General features: G+C 34.2%; 1 protein-coding gene across 1 annotated transcript in view; it reads right to left on the reverse strand.

The window, feature by feature from the left end:
• eag (potassium voltage-gated channel protein ether a go-go) overlaps nt 1-18,708 on the reverse strand; it is a 750,678-nt gene that overhangs the window by 22,212 nt on the left and 709,758 nt on the right. The window contains exon 11 of the mRNA XM_081725716.1: nt 1,672-1,924. Coding sequence (XP_081581842.1) covers nt 1,672-1,924 — 253 coding nt within the window. The remainder of the gene's footprint in view (nt 1-1,671; nt 1,925-18,708) is intronic.

Below are 18,708 nucleotides of genomic sequence, written 5' to 3' on the forward strand. Positions count from 1 at the left end.
TATAAATATTAAATGTTATAATTTTATTTATTTGCTTCTTCTTATTATTTTTGCAATACTTTGAAAGCATGTTATAAAATTCAACGAACAACTTTTTCTTGAAAATATATATGGTAGTGCGCAAAAGTGTTATATAATCATTACTCGCCATTGTTTGTTTTCCATAATACCATTAACGATTGGAGATCAATTAAACTTCCCTATCTCTTTCAATCTGTATGCAAAGAATATTGATCTGAGTCAGAAGAGCATCAATCACTTGAAAACAAGATATCAATAAAGTTATGAAATTAAAAAAAAAAAAAAAGGTAACAACAAACACGTTATCAATGACAACTAACAAAGAAACATTTTTTGTTGTTTACTTAGTAACTGTGTAGTACGTTAATTACAACAGCTCTCTCTTCCACACTATTCCTTCCTTACATAAGCTATATGTATATATATAATCTCTATGAATTTCATTCTAGAAGTTTCATTAATGAAAATGTACATAAATTATCATTTACTAAGACTTCTCATTCTATTGAGAGCCTTTGTACTAATTAGAAGAAAACGAGATCGATAACAGTAATTAGCCAGTAACATCTTAAAAGACTTGTTTTGTTATAATGATATGGATACATGACAACCTCTTCAATTAATTTGCAAATGAGGTACAAAGTTTCTTATTTTCAAACCGGAAAGCAATTACGATGGAACATAATAACTCCAAAGTGCGTTATAGCATGCTATACGGAATAAAGCTTATCATCATGTTCCTGGTGTATTAATTTATACTCCTAAGGAAATGTATTGTACTTAACTCTGCCGTAGAATAGTGTTTGTGTAATTTATATATACATACATACATATATAAACAACAGGTAGAGAAGTACTGGTAACTTTCTTTTTAAGAGTAATATCTATCCTTCCTTTAGTCCATAACGTTCTCCCTTAAATAATTCATCTGACATGTTCTCCTAAAAAGCCATTCCTGTTTTTAAAATTATTAAATAATTCTGATCTCCAATATAGTTAGTGTATCAAAAGTTCGTGTCCATAGCTAATTCCGTCATGAATATAGATGTGGGAAAAAAAATAGAAAACCAATACAGTAGTTGGAAATAAGTGATTTTCAATCTAAAATGGCTGTTTTTTTTCTTCTTTCAATTGCACCAGCTGTTTGTGTTTCGTACTGGTAAGGCGTTCAATGCTAAATGAAAATGCAATGTTTCCAGTTCAACATGCTGTTTGAACGGAACTTATGTACTATTGTACTATCGTATGAATATTTGTACTATTTTTGTCTGGAAGACAAAAGTGTATATGTAAGATACAAAATAAACTACATATCAAAACATAAATATTTAGAGCGCACTAACAATGGAAAATCGGAAAGAAAAAAATACCTCATAAGCCACTCGTAATATCAATTATCGAATTATTTCGGCTGTGATCATCAGCCTTGTTCACAGAAAGACTATTAAGAGTAAAAGTACATTTATTTTTAAAAGTGTAGTAACGTTGCTAATATGAGAAAATACATATTGTTCGATTGTGTACTGTTCTTAATATTTAATATACAATTTCTAACAGGAATGCAATACTAAATGTTGACATAAAAGTATCTAATATTGAACATTACAGAATCATATTATTACTAGAAGCACTTATTAAAAGTAATATTACCTAAAATCGCTACAACTTCGTCGTCTTGTATGACTTCGAGGGACCCTGTTACAATGAAGCACAGACTGTCGATGCTCTCACCCGTATGGTACAGCAGGTCACCTGGAGCTGAATGACTCATAGTAAAGTGCATCGCCAAGGCACGGAGACAACCATCGCTTGCTAACCTGAAGGCCGGATGTTCGTTAAAAACTTTCCTATTAAGATGTACGCAGATATCTGCTTTCATATCCTTCGGACAATAATTCAGCACCTACTCAACATGAGTATAAGAAGAAAATAAGGATAAGTATTGTTTACAGTGACAAAAACTCTTATTAACTAAATACTAATAAAGAAATAGATAAATAAAATACGAGGATATATCAATGAATAAGGTAAAAGGTATTCAAAAATATTTTTATTTTAAGTGTTTAGAGTTTTACGCCCCATTTCTGCAAAGATATTACAGAAAATAAGACATGGTTCTATGGTTCAACGAGAAATTCCCATTATATGTGCCTTACCGTAAATTAAACTCACGTCTTATGTAGCAAAGGCAAAACCTCAGGTTACTAACTATAGAATTTAATAAGCATTAATAGCAAAATTCCCTTTATCGGAAAAAAAAATTTTTTTTGCTCCTTTTTTAAAAAAATAGCAAATGTTGATTATAAATACACATTGCCTATCTCCCACTTGACCAAATTTGAGATGTTGATAGATTTTAATAAGTTTAGTGTGCGTATGAAATACCGTGGTTTGCAGGCATTTGGTTCTTGAGTTATTGGCTATCAAATTTGGCGAAATATAAGCCCTAACTTCGATTGCCAATAATTCGAGGACCAAAGATCTGTACAACATAATACTTCATGTGCATAGTATGCTCATAAAGATTTACCACTATGCCGAATTTGGTCAATTTCGGATGAGTTCTAGCAATCGATTTAGTGGAATTTCTTGATTTCACTGAGATCAAACTCAAATTAAGGAAAAAAATGAATAATTTTATTGAAATATATTTATATTAAAGCCTTTAATGAGGGAAAAATGCTTATCTTATATAATGAATTTTTCAGCTTTCCTCTTAATGTTTGTACAAATATTGCTTCTTCTGCTTAGAAAAGCTAAATGATATATCTATAAACGCTACGGAAGGAAAAAATGTTTCCAACCTCCGTGAGGGTACTACTTGAGAAAATCGAAGACATAACTTCTGATTAAGAATTTGATTGTATGAGCTGGATGAGAAAGTATCGTTTTAATTTCCATAGATGTTGAAAATAAGAGAACATAGCGTATTCTCAACATTTCTTAAGTCCACTAGTTAGCTAAGAATTCTCCGTTACTGCGTTTTTCGTACGAACTATACGGAATATACAATATATATCTGACTGAATTAGTGTCAAATTTTCTAAGATTGAAACCTAACATTACCAGTAGGCTTGCGTAAGATGCATAATATTTTAATACTCTCTATCCACTATAAATTTGGTTACTTTATTCATTGATATTTCCTCGTATTTGTAGCTTACCTCCATTTGCTTAATGTAGCTTACCAAATCCTTTTGTTTGATGATTGGGCTCATAACATGAATTTTGCTTTCTTACTTTGAAAAAGCATGCAAAAATTGAATTCTCAAAAGATAGCATAATAATGTGCAGTTAAGAAATCATTAAAAATAACGAAAGTACGATTGTAATTCAGCAAGAAATCACTCACATTTTAAATAATTATATTAATATTATCATCATGTATTTGTGTTACGAACAGTTCTTTGAAAATAGTATTCCTAATAGTCACATTAAACTTAAGGATATAATTATTAGCTCTCAGGTATGAAATGATGCAGAAAAAGATAACGTAGAATGTGCTTCATGTACATGAAGCAGCTAAACTTACATACATACATAACATATTATATAATGATTATAATGTTATTGTTATACAATATTAGTAGTCTGATAGGATATTATTAGTATGTATTTCCATAATTAGTACTTTTTTGAATTGTTTTGTTAAAATTGATCATTACGTAATGATTTACATAAACTTTAATCTTAAACTTGGTTTGGGTTCAAGATTAAGTTTCAATTTAATGAAGATTATGATTATAGTTTAAACATACTCTCAGTACTATTTTAAATATTAAAAACATTAAACTTTAAACTTTGTACTAGTATTTTTTAAATATTAAAACATATTATTTACTTTTTAAATTTGAGCTGAGAATATGCATTGTTTTTCGTATTTATTATCTGATTATTAAAATAGTATCTAAAGAAAATTATAATTAGTTATATATGCACGAATTGATAGATAACCTCTTGTGAAATCTTCATATTGCACTAAAAAATTCTAATTGCTAGTATCGCATTTTATTGTACTTATTGAGCGCATGAAGTTTCTGATTAAAAGCTTCCTGTAGCTTATTTTGTTTCATTGTAAAGAAGGAGACCTATTTTAAATTTTGTATAACAACTATTCCGGCCTGAACTTCTTTCTCTTTTCGCAAAGACTGGAAATTTGGTTTAAAGATAATAGAAAGGAAAAGATGGGGTATAAAGAAGTTATATAACACCAATAAAATGTAATTTCTATATAGTTAAATAAGTTTTTGAGCTAACGTTACTAGATCCGGGTATAGTGAAGTTGGCGGTTACAAACTATTTATAACTACAAAGAAATACTTTTTAGCTATATATACAGGGTGAACGCTAACTACGTGGACAAACTTGGACGGATGATAGTACATCTAAAAAGAGGCAAAAAAGTCATAGTGAACATGGGGGAAATTCCGTCCCGTTTAGGAGTGACAGAGTGTCGAAAGCGTGGGAAGATGAACTTCAGAGGCTAACAGCTTAAAAACAATGCATCGTAGAGAGTGCGGTTAAAAACATCACTTAAAAAGTCATACCTACTCTATTGACAAATGCATGTTTGAAAACGCAGCTATGCGTGCGCACGGGATTCCCCGAAGGACCGGAGGAATTCCCGGACATGCTGTAAAGGAAAGAAGTGTCACACGTTGTTAATCCCGTGCGCAAACGTAGCTGCGTTTTCAAACATATATTTTTCAATAGAGTAGGTATGACTTTCTAAGTGACGTTTTTAACCGCACTCTCTACGACATATTGTTTTTAAGCTGTTGGCCTCTGAAGTTTATGTTCCCACGCTTTCGATACTCTGTCACTCTTAAACGGGACGGAATTTTCCCCATGTTTACTAGGACTTCTTTTTTGTCTCTTTTTAGATGTACTACCACCCGTCCAAGTCTGTCCATGTATTTACCGTTCACCATATATATACAGATCACTATATATATCACTATATATACAGATAGATAGATATCGTAAACCCTGTACTTTATCTTTCATTAATTTTATAGTCAAATTCTTAGTTTTGTTGAAAAGGGTTGAAGAGAGACTAAAGTTGGGAACAGATAATTTTTATACATATCTTATGGTGAAGTTTCCCTCATCATAAAATGTGCTTGTTGTGTGCTATTAAGGTCTTACTTTTGCTTCATTTTGTGAGATGTAAAGTAAGAGTATATACACAGTTTTGTGTGTATGTATGTGTGTGTGTTGCTTTTGTGAGTTTAACCAGAAGTCAAATCAAAGGACAATGTTAATGATTATATTCTCCATTGTCAAACAAGCACGAATTAATCTTATAATGTTTTTTTTAATATTATCATATTAATACATTAATTTGGTAGTACGATTTCAAAATTACATGATACGTTTTATTACGAAGATAAACCCTCCTGTGGTTTTATCATAATGTTACCAGAAGTGCTAGTTTTCCAACTAAAATCAGTTTCTACAATCTCCAAAATGTTAACTGAACTTACATCAACAGTTCCTGTTTTAAAAATAAATGGCCTTAAGGAAGTTGGAAAAAGATTATAAAAAGCACTAGTTTCTGTATACATAAATAATAATTATGTTATTAATTATAATCACGAAACCTTTAAGGGTAGATATACATCTTAATCATTCATTTTCGTGCGTGTATCATCGATTCTGTTAACTACTGTTTTAACAACTGCCCAAGAAAAGATGGAAATAATTATCCTTTTCGCACATACGCTAAATATCAACGCTTTAACATATATATATATAGAGTTGATGTTGAGTTTAACGTCCCTTTCAGCAGCGAGGCTATATGAGACGGGACCTACTAATTAACGTAGACTCCGAACCACATGAGCTCCCGCCGGGAATCGAACCCGGGTCTCCCACGTGAAAGGTGCGTACGGTAACCGCTTAGCCACGAAGCAACTCATGTATAAGACTTCACTTAGGAACTAGTATGTGCAGTATCCAAAAATACGTGTTTCAGAATCCTAAGGTACTCCCGCAACAGGTTTCACAGAGGGAGGTTTGCTACGGGCATATAATCTGAAATACTCACCAATTACCACTACAAAAAATGTTGCGAAAGTACCACAGGTTTCTGAAATTTGGATATTTGGGTAGATCACATACTAGTTCCTAAGTGAAGTCTTTACCTGACTACGGTAGGTCCCATAGTTTTAAAGCTATGGATGTTTAAAGTTCATTTGTTCGTGTTTTCGGCAGCCTATAACTCCGAAAGACAGCATTTGTGCACCCAGATTGGTCTATCCTTTTTTTCTTATTTCGGTGTCAGGAATCACGTTCCAAACGTTGTCGGTGTTATTTTGAAACACCCTATATATATATATATATATATATATAAGTGTGTGTATGTGTGTTGTGTGTAAGTAGTGAAAAATTCTACTTTTCCAACTGGAAAACAGCTGATGGAAACATTCTTCATGAAAATCACAAAAACTGAGTTAAGTACAAATTTAGATTACTTGGACTAAAATTGTGTACAGGTCATTGACATTATACAAAATATCTTTGCCTGCAAAAGTTTCAAAAGAGCAAGATGAAAAGTATTTATAAAACAAATGTAAAGTAGAAAGAGAGTAAATGAAAAACTAAACAATAACGTTTTGAAAATAGATATTTTACCTATTGGTTATCTCATAATAGTTTTAAAATTGCTTATTGAATGTGTTACTTTTTATATTTAATTTGTTAAAACGTTAATTATCTTTTCATTGAATATTCTTAAATAACATGATTAAAATATTATTTTTTCCCGAGCGAATCTTCTTAGATAACGTATGATAATACCTGTAATTTGACAAATGAAATTAACCTGGTGATGATTTACAATAATCATGTTCCATTTTGAAGATAATTTGGAGTAGTTTCCTTATATGGGTACATATTTTCATTTCAAAAGTCATATATATATATATATATATATATATATATATATATATATATATATATATATATATATATATATATATATATATATATATATATATATGTATTCGTAATATCAGACGGGGGAAGGAAATAGTAGGAAGAAAAGAAATATTAGATTAGTCTCTAAGAAGAGCATGAACCACGCAATGCTGAAGTTAAGAGTCACGTGATAACATTTCCAGGTTGAAAATAGGGAATGAAAAAACACAAAACTCGCAGAATGCATTTTTAGATAAGGATGCAGAGTTAAAAGAAGTAATGAACAGAAAAAAAAGTAAATATATAATTTGTATGTTTGTGTGATAGATTTTGGTTCTACTATTGCAAAGTAGATTTTCTATGCTACTTCAGTATTACTTTGTTCCAAATACAATTCGCTCCCATCTTGTAGTGAAAACTGGAATCTATCCATCAAATAAGTCAAACGTTTTGAAAACTATATAATTTTAGAAATTTATTTATTTATTTATTTATTGTAACAACAACACAACAGGCGTCCTGCCCATTTACAGTGTTTGTTTACATATATTCTTAAGTACGAGAAAACTTCAATTTCATCCTAGCTTCCGTCCAGCACAACAATTTCTAGCAGGATCCCTTGCAACTAATCTTCTCGGTACAAATTCTCCTTTTCTCTTTTGTTCTTTGTTGGAATATAAAAGATATCAATGTGTGTGCTATGTACTGTGTGCTAACCACTACTATACTACACAACTCAGCTTGCGTTTGTCAGCCACACACTTTTAACTTTGAGGGCTGAGTAACGCAGTGATTAGCGCACCAGCATAAGCCGGGAACTGGATTCGACTTGACTCAGTCGTACATTTTTCATTCTTTGTGAATTTCACCTGTAAAGGACATTTGTAAAGACAAAATTAGTTGTGTGCCGGTGTAGTGTAGTCGAGCGATATGAGGCGTTCCGTTTATACGCTTATAATTGTGAAGTTAAATTCATTGTGTGTTTGAGTCCCACTTGAAGTTTATGGGCATTTTTAATCTTTCCTCGATGCTTCCATGTTCGTGTCCCTGACGAAGATGTTTAAGGTAAAACCAGTGTGCGAACTGTATATCATTTGAATTAATGTTACGACACTGGCACGGCATACAAGGAGGCTTTGTCAAAAATTGCAGACCTAAACATTTGTCTTAATTAAAAAAAAATCTGACCAAAGCAAATCGCTTTTAATTTGTCCAAACTCAAAGGGGAATAAAAAAGTATTTTATATGGGACTATCAAAGGATGTTCAACACCAAATATATAACTATTGTTAGTAACCTGAAATTATAACAAATATTATTTTCTCTTTTACTTATAAGATATAAAATCATTTTACAATTCATGAATTAGCAACTGAAAACGCTTACATCTAAAAGCCTGAAATTCAAACTTAAATATATCCAAGTCCATACATTCCATTCTATTACCAGAATCACATAATTAATACAGTTACAAGAATAAATAACATGTATATAAACAGAACAATCCTAAAGCAAATCTCACAGTAGAGATAACTTTATATACAAATCAATTTCTTCTCCTTCAAGCATAAGAAAATCAGATAACATAAAGAAATGTGTTTTAAAGGAGAAAAATCTCCTCTAGATCTTTACCTGGTGGTATGGTTTCTAATATAGAGGTTACATTACCTCTTTGCACTGCCATACTTATTCTCTGAATTAGGAAGGTGCTTGCTCTATCATCACCAGATAATTGAGTGATGCGTTTACCTACTTCCTTTATAAAGCTGAGGGCTTTTTTGCCCCAGGATCCACTGGATTCAATGGCAATGGGAACAAATTGGTACTTCTCTGTTAGGTTACTGTATTTTCTTCTTTTTTCTGTTTCCTTTCGACTGGCTACATTGCCTACTTGGAGTGAGGAGAAAGGAAGGTTGGAAGGGGCGAAAGTATCTGTGCATGTAAAATCCCAAATCAATGATTTGCCTCTCTTCCAAGGTATTAAGGTAATCTCATCTGGTCTTTTACCATCAGCTCTACTACATCCATTTGGCTCCCTTATTGCCGACACATTATCTGATGAAGGCAATGATATATTGCCGAAACTATAACACTACTATTTATTAAAAGTGATTGCCGAAAATGTAACTCTATTATTTATTAAAAGTGATTACCGAAACTGTAATACTATTATTTATTAAAAGTGATTGCCGAAATTGTAACACTATTATTTATTAAAAGTGATTGCCGAAACTGTAACACTATTATTTATTACAAGTGATTTGCTTTGGTCAGATTTTATTTATTTTTTTAATAATTCAAAGCAGTTTCAAAAATAGCATCTGCGTCAGTTGGACCCAAAGAAAGCACAAACTCCTTGATCTTGTGAAAATTCTCACATACGAAAACACCACACTCAATCCATGTTCCCCAGCGAGTAATGACCGGGAATTTTGGGAGGGGTAGCTCTGTGATTTCTCTGTAGACAACGGTGCGACTTCAGGAGAATTTTCTTCAGGCCAGCGATGAACTGATTCACTATGTCGTATTCATTCCTAATAGCTTCACAAATCCTATGAAGGGCATGGACCAAACAGGTTACATGCTTTAATTTGGGAAACAATGTCTTCAACTGGTTAACTGCTGAAAGCATGTATGGAGCCTGGTCCGTAATGACTAGGACAACTTTCTTGAACTGGGTACCATTGGGCCAGAGCTTTTGACAAAAGTCCATGAATGACTGCATGACTGTACTGGCATTGGCTTTCTGCAACTCATACATCTTGAACAACATGGGCTTAACTTTTCCACCTGCGAGGGGAAAGACCAGAATGCTCAAAATATATCGATCCACTGAATCTGTAGTTTTATCCAGCATGATTCCCACATCGAAATCCGACACTTTCTCCTTGATTCTTCGTATGGTTTCTTGATAAACAGGTTCAAGATAGTTTTTTCTTAAAGTACTCTCATCGGGAACTGACATTCGTGTATACTTTTCAAGAAATCCTTTCAAGGCCGGATGGTTTACCTTATTGAGTAAAATTCCTGCTTGAGTTAAAGCTGCACACAAATTAATGCTAAATTCCTTTAGATTTTGGACCTTTGAAGAACACTGCTCAAAGGTGTTTCTTAATAGCGGCTGTCGGAACTTGTTATTTTGAAGAGACTTATTCTTTTGATGCTTTGAACTAGAAATATGTTGCAGAATACGGTCTCGTTGATGTTTTTAATCCAATGTGATTCCTGAATCACAAACAGTGCATCGAATAATGCTCCCATCAGTCTCGATGAAATCCTGCTTGAACTCCTGAGACAGGGCCAAATATCTGAATTTGGACACCTTCGGCATGGGGAATTCTTATACTGAACTTGTTAAGCAACAAACAACTTCGATTTAACAACAGAAGCGTACTCGGAAAAGGTTTAAGTTAATTTTTATTCCCTATTACTAGCTTTAAATTTCAAACTAGCTAAAACTCAACTCTGACTGTTGTCAACAATTAGAATGTATAAATACACTGCTACTGATTCAATATAAATTAAAAGAACCCAATGAACTAACGTTTTGCATTGTTGCAGGTGTGCTGTATTTGTATTTCTTACAGTCCGGCGTTTACTGAAAGAAAACAGGCCCAATAATTCCACGTTCACGGCAAGGTGACGAGAAGTTAATTATATATATATATATATATATATATATATATATATATATATATATATATATATATATATATATATATATATATATTTCTTATGGATTGAATAAAGAAATAGAAGAGAAAGACCAGAAAATGGGGAGGAAAGGGGGATTTGAACAGAGTGGAGAAAAAAGGGATAAAGGCTACAAAAAGGGGGAAAAAAGGTGCTGGAAAATGACCCCTATTCTCAATTTCAGGCAACATCTCACACATTGGTTTCTTTCAGAGAGCTCTAATTTGCCCTACAAGGAAAAAGAGCGCACCTAAAAATCCTAACCCTGGTTATAAGCTATAGAAGGAAGCTTTATACAACTTCAGAAAGCTATAAGGACAAATACGTTAGGATCTTTCCTTAGCTTCGAGCAATAAAATTTAAAATTTTACCGATCTGACTTCAATCAAGAGATGTCGCTGATATAAATATTTTCCGCATGTGTTTATTTTGTTAAAAAAAATGGCTCCGTGTAACGTTTGTGATAAAATTGGTCAAGAAAAGAATGCTTACAGCACGTGATATTTAACAGAAATGGCTTATTTCTGAGTATTTTAGGCAACTTCCTCTGCTACAGTTAACAAATCGTTCTTACGTACAATATTAACATTACGTTTCTTTTCGTAACAGTGGACTCCTGGAGTTCTAATATGTACCCCATCCTGGCGCACGTGGCATTCAATACAACAATAATTGCTTGCTTGTAGAGTTGCCTTCAGAACACGTTTTCCCTATATTCTTCGGTGGAAATTCTTATTCAGTGGAAGTTATTTCTATGCTAATAGCAAAAGGGATTCTTCTTCTTTCTTTCCCTTTTTCTTTTTTTAAATAAGTGTTGATGAATCATTTTAAAAGTATTGTGTGTGATAACTTGAGCCTAACGTCGATTCAAAGGAATTTACTACGGAATGTTACTAGAAATATATATACAGCTCTGAAAACATTAGTTGAAACATATTTAAAATTAAAATTCAAGAGTTAATGATAGTTTTAGTTTACTATTTATTTATTTATTTATTTATTTATTTATTGAACAAATTTCCAGATACAGCATAATTGTGCCATTTTACACAGGGAAATGTCAACAAGCGAGAGAAAAAGAAAAAAAGAAAAAGAATAAAAAAATAAATAACAACAACAGTAACATCAATAGTATTAACAAAGAGTGCACAAGTAATATTATTTGGCCAGCACGCGTTTTGTTGCTCTTTCAAACACCGGGTAGCTCGAAAAAAATGTCCACCTCACTAGTTAGATTATTAAATCGTTCGGTACTCGGTGAAAAAGAGACCTCTGTATAATTGTCAACTTAGGGCGTGCAAGATGGAATAGGTGGGTATTCCGGGTTTTGCGGGAAGGGACATCTAAGGATAGTTGTTGAATTAGGGTTTCTGATCTTAGGTTCCCATTAGCTATCTTGTGAAGAAACTTCAAATCAGAGTTATTTCTGCGTACTTCCGGCCTTTGGATATTAAGATATCGCAAAATTTCCTCCTCAGATAATATTTGAAATGCGGGAACACGAAAACATACTATTGCAATAAAGAAATTGAGAACAGACTCAAGTCTAGAGAGATGTGTAGGTGCGGCCATGGCCCATATGAGGGAGCAGTATTCGATCTTGGGTGCTATTAAAAAAATGAAATGAAATCTTTGAGTTTTACGTCCCACGATTATCCCGGTTAGGCTAAAGGAGACGGTGATGATGAGTAATGAATGAAATGGTGGAATGAAGGAAGTGGTAGGAAACGGGAGAACCCCGAGCAATGTAATGGAAGGACCTTTTACTACACTTCAGTCCATGTTTCATTGGCAACACTACACTTGGGAAAATCACAGCACCGAAGAAACATGACGACACCAGAACACACACAACCACCACGCATAACCACACACACACACACACACACACACACACAAAAAAAAACTAGAGCACCACTTTGCATCGACCTGGAACTTGACGCCATCTTGGATTATTAACCATAAAGTATAATTGTAATCTTGCTAATGTTTTATAGGGGTATCTTTTAGTGTCAATTTTATTTTAACAGATGGCGTGTTAATAAGCCTGTCATTATTAAAAATGAATGTTTCTGCGCCAATAAAATCGCTTTTGTACAATTTCTCGAAAATTATGTCATTTTGTTCAGGTCAATGTGATCTATTGATTGGTCCGAGATTCATCTGTCATTTTTCATAATTTTCATCGATTTTTACACTAAAATTACTATATTACAAAAGAATTATATATAGGATTATTCAAAAAGAAAGAACATATTTCAAACATTTATTTTTTTCAAACTACAAAAAATAGAAACATGATTCGAACGTTACTTGATTAAGAAAAGTTTACAATTTATTGTTAGTAATTATGGTGTGCATTCAATATGAGCACCGTGTGTTACACGACAAATGTCAAAACGGTGGCTCATTTCTTCCCACACACCTTTTGTTGTGGTCGTCAGGATGCAATAACTGCAGTTTGTATGGCTTCATGTGCAGACGATGTTATAGAACTCGCCATACCGTTGGTTGAGGAATGTTAAGTTCTTTGGTTGCTCGTGATGTGGATTTCTTTGGGCTCCTTTCGTAAAGTGTACGAATACGCTCGACATTCTCGTTCGATGTGCGTGGATGTTCCGTGCTTTTCCCTTTGCAGATGCAACCATCTAGTATTAGTGTTAAAAGTACCGTGCAAAATCATTATTAAAGTATATTCTTACAAGAAGACAGTTGTAGATATGCGACAATCATTTTGGACATGAGTGTACCTAACATATCGGTCTCTGGCTGCTTCCTTCCTTCCCCTTCTCTTTCTCCGATAATATGCTTGCCGGGGAACGTAAACCCTTACACATGATGGGCTTAAGACCATAGATGTCAGTAATGCCCAGATATATGTATAACTAAATAAATATTTTATGCTTAGTAAGTAGAACTATCTTAGGAGAAACGACATGAAATGAGGGCAAAAATAATTTTCTATACAGTAGGTACCGCAGAAATTTTCGTTCAATATTCAGCAATAGTATTTAGCAAGAAAATAAATGTGTGTGTGCCCTAATTTCTGGCAATGAGGTCACAGGTGAGTATCTATTAGCAAAGTAATCTTGTGTTATTAATTCCTGAATAATTTATCAACATGCATTTTTGTGCAACGTAAAATTAGCATATCGCTGCAAATTACACATTGTGCTTATAACATGAAAGAATGGACATGGTTTTTTTTATAAGACTTCTCAATATTCCATTTTTATTGTAACTGCATTGTGTGAAGTTAGATAAAAATGTCAATTGAAGTATCTTGTGTAATAACGTCTATTCAGGGAAGTCGCATCGATAAGAATTTAATGTTATCGCTACAAGCCAGCGACGCAAATATGCTAATTGTCCCCCGGGGCAAGAACTCGCCTTAGCGCCCCCCCTGCCCAACCAAACCAAAACGCTCTCCCAAATATTTGCCCAATTTTGCGCCTTCCCAATCCGACGCCCGGGCCACAATTCCCGTTTGCTCCCACTAGTTAGTCACTGCTTCAAGCGAAGACAAGAGATCTTTAAACAGCTTCAAAAAGATGTGCAAAAGAATTAGTATACTAGTTAAGCTTTCTTCTCTTAACTTGTAGAGGCAAAATCAAATTTTTTACTTCACTTTTCTTTAATATGATTTTCCTCAAGAGATGTTACTGATCTTAGGTTAGTCAAACTTATCAGCCAATCCTCATACAAACAGAAATTCATTGTCTAAATGGATTTTTCTGCATGAACTAACGACGAAAAGACAAAATCTAGATTTTAACGACAGATATGAAGCATATTGTTAATACAGTGTGTTGTAGCTGCTGTAAATTAATGTTCAACCGACAATCAACCAGTGCTAATCAATGTCGACCTTGAACCGGTTTTTCGGTCTCTGACCTAAGGTAGATTTTCTCCTTTTTCCCGCTCTCAATAATGGTTGGGCAAGTGCAGTGTGGGATGAGGTCATTTCCTGCACTCACCGTTGGGGTGCGACTGTTATCAGAACAAGCTACAAAGGAGAGGAGAGTCTCTAAACTGGGCCATGATTAGACTCTGGTCTTGCGTGTCAAGGACTCATTTGCCTCAAGGACATTTTTTCTTTTCAAATTTTTCTTCAATTACGCTTTCTGTTCTTTGCTCTATCCTTAACGTACTTTGTTCTTAAAACTTTTTTGTTTTGGTTAAAGAACAAAGTATTTCTTAGCTCTCAGTGAATTTATTAGGGATTTTAATGGACATGGAGATAATTTGCAAAACAATAATAATAACAAAAAAGTGTCAGAACATCCTTCATGTATTGTGTTGCTCATACATCATAAAGCTTTAAATAAACCAAATGTCGATTAGTTTTCACGCAAATTATATGATAAGAATTATTATTATTATTATTATTATTATTATTATTATTATTATTATTATTATTATTATTATTATTATTATTATTATTATTATTATTATTATTATTATTAGCTCTTTTCATCTATATATATAAAAGAACGCGTACAAAATCCTTTGTCCGCTCATCACGCTAATACGGCTGAACCAATTTCTTTCATTTTTGGGGGGTTATTAGGATTTGGACCCTAGATGGTTTTTATCATATCACTTTAATTTTTAATTACCAGTGTCTTGAGATAATTGACCATTCAAGTGTCCATAACGTACAAATCCTTTGTTATTAGTTCATCATAGGTAAAAATAAACGTATTTATATGCAACCCGCATGACCGTGTCACTCGGCGGGTTAACATAAATGACAGGCGATATACAGCGGAAAATAGCTTGAATCTTCTGTTTAAAATTTTTAAATTGATTTGCTTATTTTTACAGACACTTTTACAATATGCCAGCACCGGGATGACCGCAGCGAAGCGGGGCGGGTTAACATAAATGACAGGCGATATAATGTTAAGATTTACTGCAATCTTCTATGGTTTTTATCATATCACTTGAAAGCGAAAAAGTAAAAATTATCTAAGTAACAAAGTTTATTGCGTTCCGGGGTGACCGCAGCGAAGCGGGGTGAACGCTGCTAGTTACTTAAATGTTAATAATTATAATCGATTGTTGAATTATGATTTTTTAAAAAATAAATATGAGATGTTGTTGACTACCCATTAGAGAACTAGTGAGCTTTCTGTAAAGAGATATTTAAATGTACTGGAATTCATTTTTGATAGTTGTTGATATGCATATACAAAATCATACAAGATCTATTTACTAAAAGGGATTGTTATATGTATTCATTGAGAATTTTCTTGTCTACTAGAAACTATTGGCCTCTCTGTCCGTAGGTATACAGGATCTGTCCAAACAGTAGTCATACATTTTATTGTGAAGGGACGGTACGTTGCAGCGCCGTCGGGATCAATGGTGGTGTGAGCCAACTCTCGAGTAAGTGCTTCCTCAGTTGTCTTCAAACTCTTGGAGGTGAGGGATGGGCAATTTCGTAAACCTCTGTTTCGTCTCTTGTCAGGCCTGTAGTTAGACCAAAAATATAGGGGGCGGTTGAAGTTAGGTAGGACCGCGCTCCTAGACCCCTCCGTGGATACGGCCTATCTCTTGTACAAGTCACGATGCAACCGCTCACTGGAACAAAGATACGCGATCAAGTTTTGTGTGAAACTTTGCAAATATGCATCGGAAACATTCCCAATGGTTCAACAGACCTTCGAGGATGAGCGTTTATAACAAAGGCAAGTCTACAGATGGCACAAGGCATTTTTTTGGAAGACCGTCAAGAGGTCAACGACGAAGCCCGCGCGGGACGCCCGTCAACCTCCACAAACTTCGAAAATGTGACTCGTGTGAAAGAACGACTGCAAACAGACCGTCGAATGACTGTTTAATGATTGACATGTTAAGTATTAAAAAAAAAAAAAAAAAAAAAAACTATCGTCCACGAGATTATGGCCAAGGATTTGTACATGAGAAAAGTATACACGAAGCTTGTTCCAGGAATTTTTACCGGCAACCAAAAATCTCGCCAACTGGAAATTTGTGAAGACGTTTTGCAAATGTGCGAAAATGATCCTCATTTTTGGACACGTTATCATCACAGGTGAAGAAACATGGATATTCCAGTAAGACCCGGAAACGAAGGGACAAAGTGCCAAGTAGAACACTTCGGTGTCCCTTGAAAGGACATCGTTACAGAACAATTAACGACGTGTTGTGAAATAGCTTTAAACGCACTTCCTGAACAAGCCTTCCAGGATGCCTTCGCACATTGGAAATCCCGCTGTCAAAGATGTATCCACGCAGGAGGACAATATTTTGAAGAATTTTATTGTACACGTATTATTATTATTATTATTATTATTATGTAGGGGGCGCGGTGGCTCAGTGGTAGAGCGTTCACCTCTGGTGCTTGGGGTCCCGGGTTCGATCCCAGCCCCCGCCAGTGAACTTTGTGGTGGGCAAACACCGTGATCGTGAGTTTTTCTCGGGGTTCTCCCGTTTCCTCCCACTTACTTCATTCATCTCTCATAATCACCGTCTCCTTTAGCCTAACCGGCATAACCGTGGGACGTAAAACTTAAAGATTTCATTTCATTTATTATTATGTAAATATTTCTTCATACTTGTAGACTTGGTGACATTACTTTCCGGACAGACTTTGTAGATACAAGGATTAGGATATTAGACGGCGTTTTATTCCGTAAGTTTATAGCACTAACATTAAACAAGGTGGTTATACATTATTATTCGGGTTTAAAAGGGCTGCATTTATATACAATAATGAATAGTACTTAAAATAGGAAGTCTAACTCGCTCCACACCGCTCTAGTATATCCCTTATAAAGGTCGTAAATACAACTGTAATATCATCCTGATGCTCATCTAAATTTGTTGATAATGGAGGCACATACATTGTGTCTTTCATACACCCCCAAAGGGGGGGGGGGGGAAATCACAGTCTGCGGAGTGTACGCTGTACGGTAACAAGGAATACAACACTTCTCACATCCCAAAACACAGAATACCTTCTGTTCACTGTTGCCAACTCGCCAGTGTGAAATGTCGCTAGTTTAGTACTCTAAAGTCGCTAGAAGTCGCTAAACGCCTTCTGACAAGTCGCTATACAATTTTACAAAGGAATTAAAATAATTTAAATATTTTTCATATACAATGGAAGACTCGAATACTTTTTCTTTTAAAAAAATTGCCATCTTGACAAAAATACTGCACTATGCGCTTTGAAGAATACAAAATTAATAAATATAATAGCATTGAAAATTTGCAAATACTTAAAATTTTGGATCACTTTTCCCCATTCCCTCTTATTGAGTACGATTATCTTTTTTGGGGGGTTGGGGAATTCATGTTGCTTTCGTATTGGAACACTTCACCACTCACCCCACGAAATTTCTGCATAATTTATATGAAGAACAACCGCAGTTAAATTAATATACAAATCACACGCACTACACTGAACCAGAAAAGCACAACGTTCTCCAGCGTCACTCTCATTGTATGCACTGTGCAATGCAAGAGGTTACCAGGTATTACGCAACTAGTTAGATACGGGAAATTCCCGGATTTCCGAACCGCAGTGAAGAAGGGCATAATCCTCATAGCAGCGATGAATCCAACGAAGTAGGTCGCTCATAGCAGTAGTGCAACCGAGTGTGTAAAAGTAATTATTAGTATCACGAACTGCAAAATTTTGGATACTTTAATATAAATATAGAAAAAATATTTGAATTCCAAAATGTCGCTAGATTTGTCTCTAGGCGCTAAATAAAAATTTTTGTCGTTAGACACTTCCAAAAGTCGTTAGTTCTAGCGACAAAGTCGCTAAATTGGCAACACTGCTTCTGTTGCATAGATGCAATTTTGGAAACTATGCCCGTGCTGCCATCTGTAGCCACAAGTCAAGATTGCGAGTATGACAAACTAAATTTTCAAGTACCGGTATGTTCTTTTGGTTCATCATTAGCACAAATGTATTAATAGTTTCTATATATATATTTCACTTTAAAACTCGATAAATCATTTATCATCACTTTTTTTTAAAAATCTACATATCTACCCTCACGAGGTGCCGCTGCTTAAATATATGTCTGCTATACA

The sequence above is a fragment of the Thermobia domestica genome, chromosome 9 (assembly GCF_964235325.1).
Source record: "Thermobia domestica chromosome 9, izTheDome1.hap1.1, whole genome shotgun sequence".
NCBI classification, from domain to species: domain Eukaryota; kingdom Metazoa; phylum Arthropoda; class Insecta; order Zygentoma; family Lepismatidae; genus Thermobia; species Thermobia domestica.